At 49.3% G+C, this 17,174-nt stretch overlaps 5 protein-coding genes across 5 annotated transcripts; 3 read left to right on the top strand and 2 right to left on the bottom strand.

Annotated features, from left to right (window-relative positions):
- Window positions 1-4,158: 4,158 nt before the first annotated feature.
- On the top strand, window positions 4,159-6,584 carry AO090020000081 (1-phosphatidylinositol-4-phosphate 5-kinase; the record flags this gene model as incomplete). The annotated part of the gene is made up of 3 exons (XM_023238168.1): window positions 4,159-5,012; window positions 5,084-6,044; window positions 6,108-6,584. The coding sequence occupies 3 exons, from the start codon at window positions 4,159-4,161 to the stop codon at window positions 6,582-6,584; spliced, it is 2,292 nt and encodes a 763-aa protein (XP_023092689.1).
- Window positions 6,585-8,105: 1,521 nt separating this feature from the next.
- On the bottom strand, window positions 8,106-9,997 carry AO090020000082 (putative transcription initiation factor TFIID subunit 12; the record flags this gene model as incomplete). The annotated part of the gene is made up of 3 exons (XM_023238167.1): window positions 8,106-8,360; window positions 8,441-8,836; window positions 9,179-9,997. The coding sequence occupies 3 exons, from the start codon at window positions 9,995-9,997 to the stop codon at window positions 8,106-8,108; spliced, it is 1,470 nt and encodes a 489-aa protein (XP_023092690.1).
- A 1,338-nt stretch (window positions 9,998-11,335) lies between these two features.
- On the bottom strand, window positions 11,336-12,190 carry AO090020000083 (uncharacterized protein; the record flags this gene model as incomplete). Its single annotated transcript, XM_001824404.3, has 3 exons — window positions 11,336-11,645; window positions 11,707-12,072; window positions 12,126-12,190. The coding sequence occupies 3 exons, from the start codon at window positions 12,188-12,190 to the stop codon at window positions 11,336-11,338; spliced, it is 741 nt and encodes a 246-aa protein (XP_001824456.1).
- A 921-nt stretch (window positions 12,191-13,111) lies between these two features.
- On the top strand, window positions 13,112-14,932 carry AO090020000084 (proteasome regulatory particle lid subunit RPN3; the record flags this gene model as incomplete). The annotated part of the gene is made up of 3 exons (XM_023238166.1): window positions 13,112-13,334; window positions 13,405-14,702; window positions 14,789-14,932. The coding sequence occupies 3 exons, from the start codon at window positions 13,112-13,114 to the stop codon at window positions 14,930-14,932; spliced, it is 1,665 nt and encodes a 554-aa protein (XP_023092691.1).
- Window positions 14,933-15,621: 689 nt separating this feature from the next.
- On the top strand, window positions 15,622-17,041 carry AO090020000085 (trans-hexaprenyltranstransferase; the record flags this gene model as incomplete). Its single annotated transcript, XM_001824406.3, has 2 exons — window positions 15,622-16,815; window positions 16,880-17,041. The coding sequence occupies 2 exons, from the start codon at window positions 15,622-15,624 to the stop codon at window positions 17,039-17,041; spliced, it is 1,356 nt and encodes a 451-aa protein (XP_001824458.1).
- Between the last annotated feature and the right edge of the window lie 133 nt (window positions 17,042-17,174).

Genomic DNA, 17,174 nt, shown 5'->3' with positions numbered 1-17,174 from the left:
CGCCAGTCCATCAAGAAATATGTTTTGGCAAACAACAAGATTGCACCTGCATCTACCAATGCTTTCGATAGCCAGTTCAACAAGGCTATTAAGGCAGGTGTTGAGAAGGGTGAATTCACCCAACCCAAGGGTAAGTCAGAATCTATTGCGCTCGCGTTCGACAGTCGTTTCACTTGTGGCCACCGAACTTAGCACGTTGCTGCGTGTGTCCACTACTCTATTACCGTCGCGTATCCTTTGTTTTGATGGGGTGTGGGCTGACGCGTCTTATCTCCAGGTCCTTCTGGACCCGTGAAGCTCGCCAAGAAGGAAGCTGCTCCTAAACCTGCTGCCAAGGTAAGTGATCTATGTTTACTCATCTGTCTAGAATTCCACCACGATTAATATAATTATCAGAAGAGCACCACCGCCGCTAAGCCGAAGAAGGCTACTGCCACCACTACTAAGAAGGCTGAGAAGGCCGAGAAGGCCGAGAAGCCTAAGACGACCACCAAGAAGACTGGCACTACTACTACTACCAAGAAGAGTGTCGGCAGACCTAAAGCGAACACCGCGAAGCCTCGCAAAGCATCCACTACTGTACGTATTGCCACCTATTGCGCTTGTCTCGGGATTGTATACTAACATACAAGCAGGCTCCCGCCGTTGTCGACCAACCCAAGGTCATCGGCAAGACGAAGTCTGGTCGTGTGACCAAGACAACGGCCAAGCCTGCTGAAAAGGCCACCAAGAAGTCTACCAAGAAGGCCTAAAGCCAATGTCTCGCAGAACATATTTTTGAGCGACTAGTTGATTTCGTGTTCGTTTTGGTTGACTTCACGAGGGCTTCGGGGCTGTATCTTTCTCTTTCTTGGGTTGTATCCCTTCTTTCTTCGGCTGTAATTTCTTTTTTCTTATCTCTATCTTATGTCGATGCGCTGACTGTTCCTGGGATATGTTGATGGTTTATTCTTTCGTTATCGGTAGGGTTGGCGTCTTGCGGTGGATATGGGAAACGTCCGTCTTTTTTTTTCCTTTTTTTTTTTTTTTATTTCCTCTGTGCTTGATATTTATTTGCAGCACGCGTCAGCGGACAGAGCTACGTTGTGGAATGGAGTTGATAGCTATGCTTCTTCAGCGGAAGGCCCCATATTCAGTCTCGGTGTAGAATCGTAGAAGTCTCTCAGCCCGGCTTGTGGTCTGGAGTGCAGATACGTAAGGGAGACTCAAGATTCTTGTTGATCCGACAGCTACACGAGAAACAAATTATTGACTCTGACATGAGCGGCAGCTTTCACGCTTTCACTAATTCAAGGCAGGGCTGGGGACTGTCGATTGGGTCAATGCTCCTAGCTAATGATCTCTCATACCTAGCATTAACGATGCATATTCTATTTTATGTGATCCGAGTGCGGGTGCTCACCTGAGAGGGTAGTAGTAGATGGACTCCAAGCTCCTTGAGCCAATTCCAAAAATAGCAGATAGACGACAAGTACCCACCCAATGAGCAATAGTACTCCGTACTACGTAGGTATTTGAAGAATAACCTTGTAAGCACTTTGAGCAGGCGGGTCTGCCACCTCTCAAGGCCCAGTATTGTGTCAAGTGTGCAATACGAGTTCTTAATCAATACACCGCATATGAGCCTGTCGAGTACTTGAACATACCACTGAAGAATGACGGGCAATACACATAGGAATTCATTGCGTCAGGACAGGACAGGATCGTTTGGGTGTGACGTTGGCACCGTCGATCATTAGCACAGCATCCGCCGCGGTGGGATAAGGAGGACCAGGCTGCGTCTGGGAACCCTATCATGGCGTAATTCCATGAGAATCCTCGTAGTACTAGTAGTAGTATGTGAGTTACTCTTGGAGGAGTAGATATTAGTGATCGAGTAAAGAAGAAGAAGAAGAAGAAGAAGAAGAAGAAGAAGAAGAAGAAGAAGAAGAAGAAGAAGAAGAAGAAGAAGAAGAAGAAGAAGAAGAAGAAAGTTGAGTTTAACGTGTGAAAATATTAATTTTATTATTATTGTCATTAAATTAATCACTTTTTCGAATTGAGGGAAACATAATTTGCCCGAAACATTTCATTCCATGTTTTAAATACTTCTTGGAAGCGGCAATTGTAGTATGAGGACTTTAGTATACTTACTTCCACAAGGATTGTATACATACTCCAGTATACTAGAATTGCCACTAGTACAGCTGCATAGCTTATGCAGTTTGCCGCCCCGTGTCAGTGTCTCCGTGAAGTGTCAACTTGTCATCGCGATACATACACATACAGGGTACTTCGGGATGTATGATACCCGTTGTTTCAGTGTGCAGTGTATGAGGCGATGGGCAATTTCTAATTGATCTTGGCGGATAATATGTACATACTCTGTACATTTATGGGGACCGAAACCGATCAATCGGCCTATGGACTTTGTGCAAATAGTGTCTACTCCATACTAGAGTAATCCTTGGTTTCTAGTTTTGATTCGACATGATGTATAAACATACTCCGGTATACCATCCACATAACCCACAGATCAATATTAGTCTTGTACAAATATTGTTACCTAAGGGTTACTGTCCAGTAATAGTAGGAGGAATCAATCAAATGGTAAAGCAACACATGGCTGACGTTCCTGATCTTCCATGATACAGCCGGGGATGGGAACCGTTCCTTACTTATCTGTATGGACTATTACAATACACAGGGCTACCCCGTTGCTAAAAGTAATTAATGCTGACTACTTAATCAAAGTGGAGCAAAAGATCCATCCTGACCAGGCACAATAAGTGACACAGATGGGTCCTTCAGGTTTCCATGTAATAGTATCTACCAACCAGCCTCCTTTTTGCATTGCGATGTTATGATTATACTTAGTGTTCAGTAAAAGAGAAATTTGAAAAATAAGAATAAGAGGTAGAGCACTTTAGTTTCTCTGCGTGCCACGGGGCATCAACCATCTGTTTCTTTATCTGCCAAAAAGGATACTTACCTCTGCATTATACACCCCTCTTTACTTACTACGGAGTATACCCGCTACTAGGTAACTACTACTAGGTACAAGTACGGGAGGTACGGAGTCTAGGTATGTACATTGTACATACAAGGTACCTCACTTCGTACATACCTCATACAGTCATACAGTGTAATACTACCCCTTCTCCAGGCACCCTTTTTTCCTCTTGTAAGGTTTTTTCCCTTTTTTTTTTTTTTTTTTTTTCTTCTTCCTTCTCCCGTTGTCCTGCCCAGGCCAGAGTTACAATACCGGCCCATACCGAATTATGAAGTCTTTTTCCCTCTTCCCCTTCCCTACTTGAGAATAATACCGTCAGTCTTGTTCCTCTTCCAAAGTTTCCCCCAACCCATCAATCATCCCATAACGTCGACTTGTGTCTACTTTTCACACACTCTCTCTACTCGTCCTCCTTCCCCTCCTTCTCTAATTCGCCCTTTAATCAACAGCTCTTCCTTCTACTTTTCCGTCCGGCTTACCTCTCTTTTCGCACTCACTAATCGTCTTGAACTCGAATACGTTTGCTGTGCCGGTACTGGTCGACATACAATTCGCCATTTTCCTTTCGTTTGATGAACATGCCAATCCGTCGTTAAATTGATGCCACGCCCTCCCGGCTGGTGGCTTCGCTCGACTCGGGGACTTTGTACTTGCATCTCGAATCCTGCCATTGATCGGTCGCTGCCACTCTTCTATCCCCCTTCCTTTCCTCGCTATCTTCACTCCCGTCGTCGGCCGGAGAGACAGTCGACCCCGGTTCCCGCCCAGCACGCTGGCTGTTTGCTGAGCTTAATAGGCCCACGCAGGTCTCACGTCACCGTTCTATCCCCTCCTTTATATACACATCGGTCGGCGCTTCCACTTTGTGCCGGAGTCGAAACCTAGCGACCATGCCATCCTTTTCTAATGATAGCTCTTATCAGACGGCCACTGCCACGGCTACCCACCCTCGTTCTTTTGACTCGCCGCCAGGGAAACCGCACGATAAAAGTCCCGTGGGTAACACTTTTCTGTGGACAAACTGGCCCAATGGCGACACCAGTCACCTTGACACCCCCGGAAACGACCGCCAACCGCTCGCGAATGGCAGTGTGTATTCTTTGAATGGACCCCGATCGAGCGCCAGTTCATACAACCGGGATCTGTCACATTCGAAAGATGGAAGCATGCACTCACTAGGCCATGTATCGGCCCGAGACCCACGGGATGGTGGACGGCCTTCCATGACGCACGAACAGGATTTCGCGCGGAAGTCTACTGATGCAGGTGCCGGAGCAGGTTCAGCGACAGCGTCAATAGCCAGCCAGCAGCCTAATGGCACATCGCTCAACCCACGATCGCCAAATGGAAGACCTATGATGAATGGGGATCATGTTCGACGTTCTGCCGATGGGCTGGTTTCTTCGGAATCGATAGGGAATGTTTCGGAGACATGGCAGTCAACTCCACAGCCCAACGACACAGGACGCCTCTCACCTGACCCTGGCCGTCTATCCCCGTCACCGAAAAGCCCCCATCGGTATTCTTCCCCCCCACTCCCATCCAGCACAGAGCAACCAGAACCGGCGAATACTGGCCTTCGACATCGCCATACGCTACAAGTTCCAAGAAACCCTAGCGGCCGTCGAAGTAGTCGCGACCACTCCGAGGATGCGGCATATAGCAGTGGACGATTGTCTCCGACAGGAGGAGTTCGCCGTACCTCTTTCAGTCTTGGCCGCCGGGCCAGCAAGACCAATCGCTCGGATACCTTCCTGGACGAAGCTAATCCTGATGAAGATGCAGCCAGATGGGCAGAAGCCATCAAGCAACGGAGGGCTTCAAAGAGGAGACGCCGGGATGACGACGATGACGACCGTGTTATCGTGGGAACAAAGGTGGATCAAAACCATGTGAACTGGGTTACAGCGTACAACATGCTTACGGGAATTCGGTTTACCGTCTCGAGGATCAATGCAAAGATGGACCGGGAACTCACATCTGCCGACTTTGAGGCCAAACATAAATTTTCTTTTGACATGTATGCTCTAGTGCCCCCACCCCCTATCCTATGTTCACTCGTTCTTTCACTTACACTAGATCCGTGAGCAGAACTGGCAATGAGTTAACACCTTCTGCCAAATACGATTTCAAATTCAAAGACTATGCGCCTTGGGTCTTCCGACATCTGCGAACGAAGTTCCGGATTGATCCCGCCGACTACCTGATGTCTCTCACAAGCAAGTATATTCTTTCAGAATTGGGCTCGCCTGGGAAAAGTGGCAGCTTCTTTTACTTTTCGAGAGACTATAAATACATCATCAAAACCATACATCACTCCGAACACAAGCTGTTACGCAAGATCCTCCCAGAGTATTATAAACACGTCGAGCAAAATCCCAACACACTAATCTCACAGTTTTATGGCCTTCATCGTGTTAAGATGGCCTATGGACGCAAAATCCATTTCGTGGTCATGAACAACCTCTTCCCGCCTCATCGGGATATTCATCAGACTTTCGACCTGAAGGGCTCGACGATCGGCCGTGACCTGCGTGAAGAAGACCTTGAGAAGAACCCACGAGCCACTCTGAAGGACCTGAACTGGGTCCGAAGAGAACGTCACCTCGAGTGTGGGCCATCGAAGCGGGACTTCTTCCTGGCGCAGCTTGAACGGGATGTTGAATTATTGAAGCGGCTCAAGATCATGGATTACTCCCTATTAGTGGGCATCCATGACTTAGAGAGGGGAAATGAGGAAAAGCTTCGTGACAAGACATTGCAAGTTTTCCAACCCGGCGGTGATCGAGAAGAAGAAGCGAATCCGAACATGCTCATGCGCACACCGTCGAAATTGGAAAACGAGCGCAAGGCCCGTGAGCTACGCATGTCCCTAAAACGTGAACGCCCAGTGCCTCTGGACAAAGCAACCGCAAAAATGCCGGAAGAAATTCTCGACGAAAGAAAATTCCATGTCTTCTATTCCGACGATGGGGGATTTCGAGCCACTCATGAGAATGGTCAGCCTGGGGAGGAGATCTATTACCTCGGAATCATTGATTGTTTGACACATGTGAGTCAATGCTTGATGCAGACAGTATTTTTTTTTACGAATGCAACGCTGACTTTAGATAAGTATGGCATGGTGAAACGATTGGAGCACTTCTTCAAGGGCCTGTCCCATGACCGGAATCAGATTTCACCAGTCCCCCCCGAGGGTTATGGTGATCGCTTTGTGAAGTTCATCAAGGGCATCACTATGTCTAAAGAGGAAGCGGTACGTTGTCGGGAGTCTCGGCAACTGGGCAGAACATCTGCTGAGCGTACTCCTTCTGTTGAACGGACAATACAGGCGGCGGAGAAAGAAGCGGCCAAGGATGTATCTTTTACGCACCCTCGGACGTTATCCACAGTTAGGGACCCCACGGACACCAATTCAACGGGTCCAACTTCGACACTACCGATCGTGGACGAGGCTGGCGAGGCCAGTAGCGTTGGTGGACAGAGTCAGCATAGCCGGCACGGCGCTCCGTCAGCGTCAGAGAAGAAACTCCCACCACTCCCTAACCAAGACCATCTTCGACCCGACGGGAAGAGAAGGGCGATCGCTTGAAACGTGTATCCGCACTCCCTTTCAGCGAACGGTTTTCCCTAACTTCAAGGCGATGAACTCTGGTTGATTCTCATGATACCCTTTTTGCAGCTCAAAATTCCTCTATCATATTCTTGGCGCCGTGGGTTCTCTCTTCTTTGCCTGCGCAACGCAGTCTCTCTTCCATCTGTCCCTATTCAATCTCTGGAAGAAACCACTCTTGTGATATTAGCCATGTTACCACGATTGATGTGAGTTTCTTTCGCTCTCGGGCACCCTGTGCCTGTCTTCACAGGACATCTCCTTTCCCCCATTCAATGTTTTCTCACATCGACTTGGTCCCATCTTTGAGACCGTACTTTCTTTAACCAGCATGGCAAGCGGTATTTGATCATGTGTCCCATCATTTTTGAAACATCTACCTACCTACATCTTTCTCTCTCCTTATCTCTTCCAGATCCTTTCCTTCTTGTTCGTGTGTGCGTGCGTGTTCATTCTGTCTCTCTTTGTGTGAGCGACTCCAGCAGTCGCCTCTCTGAGCGTTGGAGCCTGATCCATGCTGACTGGTTCTGGCTTTGTCTCCAGTCTCCCCTCGACTGCTTTTATATTCATTGTATCATTTTCTCCTTTGTTCGAAGTCAAAGGTCGATCTTTCGACTCTGCCCTTTTCTTTTGTTTAATTTTTCCCTTTTCTCTGCTTTTCTAACGTATGCCACTGGCTGAACGTTGTCCGCCATTGTTCTAACCGCTTATTTTTTGCTGTCTTTTGTATACATGGATGGGAGAAGCGAATGCCTTTAATTTTTGCATGAGCAGGTCTGAGCGGTTTAATTATGTGTGTTGTCTGTGTTCTTTTTTGTTGTTAGATTGATAGAAGACGCACAATAGGCGCTGTTCCTAGAGAATTGATACCAATCCGCTTTTGTTTCAAAAAGAAGAAGAATAAAGAGGATATCATAGATCACCGGTTCTGCTATGTGTTTGCTTTTGTAGAACATCAAACCTGTAGTTAGAAATGAAAAGAACTACATAAGGCGCTTTGCCCAGCCGAAATATTCCGACGAGAACCCTGCGGTTGATTATTGAAACCGTACTAAATGACTTCATGCCTCTGTTTTTATTTTGAGCATCTTTTTGAACCCACGCCCCGATCCATCCAACTCTCCTAAAGTGGGTATAGCATTCGTTACTTGAAAAACATCCATGAAGAAACGCCATTCTACATGCCAGTTCAGTGCAGCCAGAAACTAGGGGAACAAGTGTAAAAGGATAAAAAAAAAAAAAAAAGATATAGAATAAAGGCAAGCACAGGAAATGAACAAAAAGCCACCCAGTGACGCCAACTACCGAACCATGAAGTGAAAAGTTGGGGGAATAAATGTAAGAACGGTATTGTTAAGACAATTTCTTAGAAGACAAAAAAAAAGTAGGGCAGCCAAATCAGGAGGCGTTCGATACTTGGGTCATCGATGTAGGCATATAATCCCTCTGGAGACGATGACTGCGAGAGTGAAGAGAGGAGAAACGAAGTAGATGCAGGAATTATTCAGCCTTGCCTTGTGTCACTTTGGCAGCTTGGATGGCGGACATTTTCTGGGTCCAGCCTTGTGTGGGCTGAGGCTTCTTGACGGTGCGAAGATCATCAGTTGAGAACCCAGAGATGCGCATGTTGTAGTTACGTTCGAGAACAAGCTGAATATCTCGGATCTCGAGGGTAGATGACGGGCGTAGTTTAGCGAGACGGCAAGCGGCGGTAATCACGTCGTCAACGAAGTCGTCCGCCATTTGGAGGATGAACTGATGAATGTTAGATGATTATCATAGAAAAGATGACTGGGTTTACTAGGGACGTTGAAAGAGTAAATGGAACAATGTACCTCTTCAGCATCTGGCGTAAGACCCTCGCCCTCTCCTCCTCCAGTAACCTGGCGAACCAAAATGTCAAGCATTTTCTTGCTCAAGACTCGCTGGCCCTCGCCTTCAAGGACGTACCCAGGGTGTTTCTGAATCGCGGGCTGACCCATCATACCCATAGCGCCGTGGCTGGGACCACCTGACAGGGTTGGCCGCGCTGGTGCCATAGCGACAGGCTCCGGAGGAGGGACATTCAGGGTTTTCGGAATGGCCATATTGATATTTCGTGCCGTGTTATCAGTGGCTCTATTGGGGATGTAGCCCTGGGGGTGCGCATGCGAGTTGGTCGCAGGCTGCGGCATGTTCTGTTGCTGGCCCATGTTATTGTTTGCATTGTTATTGGTATAGTTTTGAGCAGCCTGAGCCATAGCAGCTTGCTGGGACAAAGGACGTGGGGGCCCTTGCACATTCACTGGCTGAGCTGAAGTAGGCGTGGGAGTAGAGCCATCCAAGTTAGGCACTTGCGTGAAGGTGACCTGTGAGCCAGGAGCTCCTGGCTGAGACTGGGCTTGCGGTGGCGGCTGTGGATGCTGCTGTGGCTGCGGCTGCGGCTGCGATTGCGCTTGGGGAGGAACGACTGGTGGTGCGGCAGGCGCGGCAGGCGTGGCAACCGGGGCCGCTTGTGCAACGGGTACTTGACCTTGTTGGGAGACTGACGGTGACATAGCTGTCTGGCCAGCTTGGTTTCGTGCGGCGCTTACCGCAGAGGTGATAGTATGAGGCGCAGGCGTTGGGGCCTGTCCAGGATGCATTGACACGGGTGTGTTTGCGGGGCGACCATCAGAACCAGCAGGGACAGTGGGAGCTGGTGTGGCAGTGGCACCTTGTGGTTGACCTGTAACGTTCTGTACGCCTGCTCTCTGTTGCTGCGCCTTGAAGTTTTCTTGTTGCTCTTTGAACTTGGTCAAGAAGTCACCCCCTTCTCGGTAAAGCTTCTCTGCCGCAAGCTGCCGATTTTTGAACTCCTGTAGCTCCTCCTGGGTCATATTCCCGGCAGCCTGGCGCTGGCTAAACTGCTGACGTAGCTCCGCTACACGCGCCCTACCGATCTCTTGCTTTTGCAACGCAATGCCGTATCGTAACCTGGCCTCCGGAAGCCATGACTGTGCTTGTTCCTGGCTGATATTGGGAGGAAGAGAGAATTGCAGACTGTTGACTTTTTGTTGAATCTGGGGTAGGAGCTGATTGAAAGTCTGAGGGTTGACCGACTGCGGCCGCTGACCAGGCTGACCAGGCTGGCCCTGGAGCTGTTGTTGCTGGAGCTGGCGATTCTGTTGGAATGCCCGCATACCCTTCATCAGACTCTGAGATATCTGGGTAAGTCTCGAGTGCGCGTGTTGATATTCTGTGCTCTGAGGATCGCGGTTATTGAGGACCTCCCAAAAGTTGCGCACCAGCTGAGTGTGTTGACTCTTCTGCTGCTCGGTGAGATGAGGGAGCTTTTGGACTTGATCGGTCCGGATCAGATTTGAGTGCTGGGTAACCATGGGCTGGGCCGCAGGAACCTGTGAACCATCCATTTTTCTCGATAATAATTTGACACAGGACGGGAGCGAACGTCTGGGTTACTATAGATATGAGTGGGCCGAAGGTAGATGTAACGCCGAAAACAAGGGAATGATGGGTTGAATCCGTGCGACGGTTGAATGGTAAAGCTACGTGGATGAGGCCACGAAGCGGCCGGGCAAGAATTGGCAAAGTTCAAGTTCAATTAGCGCGAGGGCCGATAACTGGCAACAAACACTGCAGTCCCCGTCAGGAGAGATAAAATGGAACGAACGATTCGGGCTCAGAATAGCGATGATGGCGGAGAGTTTGGGAGCCTCAGGTCTTCACGTCTTGGCAATCAGTGTTGCTCCCAAAGCGGTAATCTGGGGTCCAGTGACCTTGGTATCACCTTTTGCATCAATTCTTATATAATCTCCTTCTTCTTTTTACGTAAGGCCTATAGTGTTTTAAAATATTCTTGCTTTCCTCTTTCGCCATGGATTTATCTTTTTTTTAAATTTCTTTTCTTTTTTAGGACCTCGAACTAATGTAAATCATCCAGAATCAATTATCAAGTGCTATGTATGTTCATTCCAACAAAGGTGAATGTAGTACCTCTGGATGTTAATTTGCACGATAACCATTGCCTTGTACTACTGCTCCCATGGAAATAGTTGCGGTGGTGAAACCGCAGGAATGTCAGAGATGGCAACACTAACGTGAGGAGGATGACGTCTTTAAAAAAGGCTATGAGCCTGAGCTCTTGGTGACTGGTACAGTCGGAAACCACCTGGAGGGCACAGTTACCACTGGGCCAGCAAAGAATACAGGGCTGGCAATTTATCGGTTAGCCATCACCATGCTGTGAACCGCATATCAGGGTCAATAGCTAATGAGAAAGACCAGACAAGCGGTGTTTGAAAGAGTCGCGTTCGTCTCGCAAGCTTAACGTGAGTCGTACTAGGCTGGGCATAACACTGAGAATGAAAATGGGAACCTCAGCAACTGGACAAAGCGACAACATGATTCCAGACAGCCTAACACTGTAACCAGCGCAACGATCGCATCCCCGTGGCAGCTGAAGTATGTAAAGGTGGGCAAGTCGTTTAAGGATTCTGTCAACGGCATGTTTGTGAGACCCAGTATGGGGTCACTAGAATAAAGTGCCGTGTTTTGTTGATGACTCAAGTGCACTCGAAGTGGCACGAATCCTAGGGCGAATTTTGGAGCGTCGGGTTCAAGCAAGGTTTGACGCAGGGACTTGCAGCTCGTGGCCGAACTTTGATAGAGACACCAACGGTTGGACAAGACTTACGATCTGCCCCCCTAACGTGATAACTGAGCCATAGAAACAGAGCATAAAGGGCCAATCACCCAATCAAGCCACCCAAATCCCGTTCCATACCACTGACGCGGGCTTCTAAGGTTCTCTTCATTTTCTCTAGCTCTCGGATTTCATCCATTTCCTGCTCAATATCGGCATCTGTCAAGTCGGCTACATCTGGTTGCAGTGTGCCTGAAGATTCATAGTCGTCGTAGTCGCCTCCGTATGAGTGGCTCATCTTCTCCAATTCTGCGGTGTTTCTCGCTACTCGATCCTCCAGGTCGACAATCGAGTCAGTAACTAGTTGATGGCGATAACGGAGACTCGCGATCTTTTCTTGCGCCCCGGAGACCGGACTTTGAGCAATGTCAGCAAACATGCGCTACAAGCCTGGAAAGTGAAGCTATGATTTCTTACTAGACGTTGCAGAGGATTTCTGCGCCTCGGAGAAGCACGTCGACGTTGACCTCGCCACGCCCTCTAGATGAAGTGCCTGCTGAGCGTTTAATTTCTTCCATCATATCAGACCCTAAGACTCTTGCAACAGCGGATTGGCTTTTGCTATTCCTGGCTGCATAAATCCGACTGGCCATTGACTCTCCCTCTGTCTCCGATGGAAATACTGTTCCTCGGCGGGTTGACCGACGCTGTGAAGCATTAATTGCCTTCACAGATGGGTCAGTTTGGAAAAGAGCGCGTTCATGGGTCTCTGTATCGCGAATAAGAGCGGTGATGTCGTGGGGGCCTAAGAGAGCGTTTGTAAAGATCCGTGGTGGGGGGAAACTGGATGGTATCGATTAGCAAGTTGCTGGAACCTTGGGATGGAGGGTGCTAACGGCAGCTCAGCAATGGCATTGGAGGAGAGCAGAATCTGCTCCAGATGACTGTCAAGTAAAGACATCGCAGTTGTAAACCTGATGTTCCCTCGGCGCTATGCTTGCGTAATTTGTAAGTAGTAGTTAGTCGAAGTAAACATGCCGCCGAGTGCGGTTGCCAAGAGGACCTGCCGAAAGCTGCTTTGCTTTCCTCGATGCCTCAGGCGACGGACATGGACAGTGAGTGGCAACCCAGCAACAGCGGTCGGCCATGGAGAAAATGAAATCCATTACGGCCTTCCTAGATCATCCGTTACGTGAGAAGCCTTAAGCAAAGCAGAATCATCTGATAACCATATAATTGCAGATAGTGAGGCGAAGCTTGTACCTTGCGCAGGTGACCTGTTGCTTTTGAAGTCGTTAACTAAGCTGCTGATACTGACTAAGCCCGGTTGGTTCTCTTGCTGTCCATCATCATCATCCCAAAGCCCAAACCCTTGACATCACATCAACCACCTCATCAACCTTCTTCCCACCCCCCCCAACGATCATCCCCCTTCATCATCCTCATTGTTCCACCATTCTTCTGTCCGCATACCCCTAGATCCTTTATTTTCCTCAAGTACTTTTCAGTGTCTCCCCCGACCTGAGTTCCATTTCATCACCCCCCTTCCTCTGTTCCCGGTACCGCGGTCCTCATTGCTCAGCTGAGCTTACAGCTGGAAACCGAAAATATGCCGGCCGAGAGGCGTTCCTTGAGATCGAATAGCAAGTCGGATGGCTCTTCATCTGCTAACGGTGAAAAGGCACGCTCGACTTCTCAAAACTCAAGCTCCAATAAAGACAAGGTCGCGCCCACCCGCGCGACTGCCAGTAAGACCAAAAGCACGAAAGCCGCTTCTTCCAACAACACTTCGAACTCCGGCATGGGTGAACAGCGGGATCAGCCATGCACCAACGGCTCGGAGCCGACGGAGAATGGTTTGAATGGCTCTGAGGATGTTGAGATGGGAGAGGATACGGCAGGTGCGCCTACATCCTCATTTAACGCCAGTAAGGATCGGAAAGGTGACGAGAAGATGACTGTTGTAGTGCCCCCTACCAAGGGTTCGAGGTTATCCGGCGATAAAGGTCAGGATCAGGAAGGTGATGTCGCAATGGAAGGTGCGGAGGGCGATGAGACCCAGAAGCCCGAGCCAGAGGTTGATCCCAGAGCCAAGGCTATCCAAGGTTGGTGTTCATGTATATCTTCAAACGGTAACATGGGAGCTTGCTAATGACCCCTCCCTTTTTTTTACAGACATCAAGACCAACTTTACCCTTCTCGAGCGAGCCGTCGCACATTTCGACCCCAGATTTACCCTTCGTGTCTTGCGGTCGATATCCTCCATGCGCAAGCATATAACATCTGATGTGCTCGCAGAGGTCCTCGTAGAGAGCTATCCCCCATCCAGTCCCACCGCATCCTTCTTACTTGAAGCTATCGGTGAAACTGGTGCTTTTGAGAGCGCGGTGGCTAGCTCCAAGATGGACGTCGAATCGGAGAAGACCAGGTCAAATTCCAAAGAGATTCTGCCAGAGATCGATACTTATCTGTCTATACTCGTTCAGATCTTCCTCTACGACAACAAGGAGATCCAGCGAGGTGCTAAGTTTTCAACGAGCTTAATCGAGCGTCTGCGGACTATTAACCGTCGCACTCTGGACTCTCTTGCAGCTCGTGTATATTTTTATTACTCCCTCTTCTTTGAGCAGATTACTCCTCTCCCCCCTTCTCCTGCTGCCACGGTTACAATGATTCGCCAGCCATTGCTTGCAGCGCTCAGGACGGCCGTGCTTCGCAAGGATGTTGACACCCAAGCTACTGTTATGACATTGCTTCTGCGCAACTACTTGTCCACGTCTCATATCTCACAAGCAGATCTGCTTATCTCTCACAACCGCTTCCCGCAGTCCGCATCTAACAATCAGATTGCCCGGTACTTGTACTACTTGGGCCGTATCCGTGCTATCCAATTACAGTATACTGATGCTCACGGACACCTGATCGGTGCTACTCGCAAGTCACCCTCCAGCCACAGTGCGCGTGGATTTTATCAATCCTCTCATAAGTTGCTCGTGGTGGTAGAGCTTCTTATGGGAGACATCCCCGACCGTGCGATCTTCCGTCAGCCTGCTCTGGAACGTGCCATGCACCCTTACTTCTTGCTTGTTCAAGCCGTGAGTGTAGGTGACCTGGATGGCTTTTTGAGCATTGTAAATACGCACAGTACGACATTCCGTAAGGATGGCACGTACACCCTCATCCTGCGCTTGAGACAAAACGTTATAAAGACCGGAATCCGGATGATGTCGCTGTCTTATTCTCGCATCTCCCTGCGGGACATTTGCCTCCGCCTGGGGCTGGACAGTGAGGAATCAGCGGAGTACATCGTTGCCAAAGCGATCCGGGACGGTGTGATAGAGGCCACTCTGGACCATGAGCGAGGATTTATGAAGAGTAAGGAAGTTGGAGATATTTATGCGACTAGAGAACCTGGCGAGGCATTCCACGAACGCATTAGAGCTTGCTTGAGTCTCCACGACGAGAGCGTCAAGGTTAGTTCTATCCTGACTCATTACTCTGTATTTGTCCTTGTACGGTGGACTAGGCAGAACGGTTACTCACATTACGTACTTGATAGGCTATGAGATTTCCCATGAACCAGCATCGCCTGGAACTGAAGAGTGCACAAGAGGCCCGGGAACGCGAACGGGAACTGGCCAAGGAGATCCAGGATGGTGATATGGATGATGAGGATGCTGGCGCCGATTTCGACGCCATCTAATGGTTACGAAAACTATCACACGGCGATGTATAATCCTGCCATGTGTTGGGACTGGGGCCAAATGGCCCGGGTTGGGTGGATTTCAAGTATTGTGTTTATCTGCAAATCTGTTGTTTCGGGTGCGTAGGAGGGGAATGTGCAGGATTGAGCTTTGCCGGTGTGATGTTCCCTGTCTCCTATATCCTTACCAAACAATTTCTTTTGTGCAATAGGGCACGTTCAGTTTGTAGATGTTGTCCGATCAGCTCGTCCATTCTGGTCTTGGTGGGCATGTGGGCTTGGATATCTTGGTAATTTCCATCCATATTCTAGACTAAGATCTTTTCTCTTTTTCTTCAGGTTTATCACCTATCTGCTCTTTTCTTTCCCTTTCTTTTGCACCGTTGGTACAAGGGGTCCTTGCTTGTCATGATGATGGAGAGGCGGATGTAAAGGCCGCTGTTATCACTGGTAGACAACTGCTTTCAGCGATCCGTTCCGGCCCGAGCCAAACTCCGTCGGCAGTGAGCAGCTCTCAACTGAAATCTTCGGCCGGCTGATATTTGCGGACTTCCTTGACCTCTCACCCCAACAAGCTGCACCCTCCTTCGACTACGTTCTTTCCGGCTTCCATTCGCCATTTGTATTATAGTTATATTGTTTTCTACTTCATATTTTAATCAGCTCCTGTCAATTAGCGTCTGTTGAGCATGAAAGCTCGAGCGGTCCCGGCCTCTGGTCTCGTCCTTCCATCACGAGTCACGCCCGCGACATCAATATGCTGGCAATGCCTCCGCAATGATCTTATTTCGATCCAAATCAACTCGCAGACACGAGCATATCATCCTACCCGCCGGAAATTCGCTTCTCCGTTTGGCGCCGCCGTCACCGCCGCCCAGACTCTCTTAAAAGGACTCCCAAAAGCTCCCCCAGGGATTTCAGTAGATCCCTTGAGGATCGTGGGCAAGGAACTCAAGTTTTTGACGAAGAATATTCGCCAATTGCTGGGATCAGGCCACCCTACGCTGGATAAGGTAGCCAAATATTACACCAAGAGCGAGGGCAAGCACATGCGTCCGCTTCTGGTGTTGCTTATGTCCCAAGCAACTGCGTTGACTCCTCGGCACGGTCGATGGAGCTCTTCACCGTCCTATACTGTTAACGATCCTATCAGCTCCCCGTCTGTCCTTGCGGATACCAATCCTGATTTAAATCCGCTTGTATCCTCTTCCGCGGAAGCCAAGTACGACTTCGCTGGCGACGAAAATATCCTGCCCACTCAAAGACGACTCGCCGAGATCACAGAACTAATTCATACCGCATCATTATTGCACGACGATGTCATTGATAATGCTGTAACTCGCCGGTCATCCAGCTCTGCTAATCTTCAATTCGGAAACAAGATGGCCGTGCTAGCGGGCGACTTCCTGTTGGGGCGTGCATCCGTTGCTCTGGCACGTCTAAGGGACCCTGAAGTCACCGAACTGCTGGCCACCGTTATTGCCAATTTAGTGGAGGGAGAGTTCATGCAACTGAAGAATACCGCCTCCGACGAAAAGAACCCCGTCTTCACGGATGAAACCATCTCTTACTACCTGCAGAAAACATACCTCAAGACTGCTAGCTTGATAAGTAAATCGTGCCGTGCGGCTGCGCTCCTTGGAGATAGCACTCCCCAGGTTGTCGAGGCTGCGTATGCCTATGGACGCAACCTGGGACTGGCATTTCAGCTAGTGGATGACATGCTGGACTACACCGTTAGTGATGCTGAGTTAGGCAAGCCGTCAGGGGCGGACTTGGAGCTGGGTCTGGCGACTGCCCCGCTCCTGTTCGCTTGGAAGCAGAACCCTGAGCTGGGACCGCTGGTTGGTCGGAAGTTCAGTCGGGAAGGCGATGTGCAACGGGTACGTGTTCCGAAATCTAAGGAGAGGTATTGGAAGGATGTGACTGACGATGATTGACTTATAGGCCCGCGAACTTGTTTATCAGAGTAACGGTGTCGAAAAGACTCGTGTGCTAGCCCAAGAATATGCTGATAAGGCCAAGGCCGCTATTAGCAGCTTTCCCGACAGTGAAGCCAAGGATGGCCTCCTTCAAATGTGTGAAAAGACGATGAATCGGAGGAAGTAGGGGTGATGCACACGGCATCGTTCTTTGGCGGCTGACATCGCGGTGGGTGGACGTCTAGGTATCATTGCGCCAACTGTATCCTATTATCGGCATTCTAGTTGAGGTCCTTTGTATCACTATCTTTGTTTTTGTA

This window comes from Aspergillus oryzae, chromosome 6 (genome assembly GCF_000184455.2).
Source record: "Aspergillus oryzae RIB40 DNA, chromosome 6".
Lineage (NCBI taxonomy): Eukaryota > Fungi > Ascomycota > Eurotiomycetes > Eurotiales > Aspergillaceae > Aspergillus > Aspergillus oryzae.
This window is presented reverse-complemented; position numbering and strand designations above follow the sequence as displayed.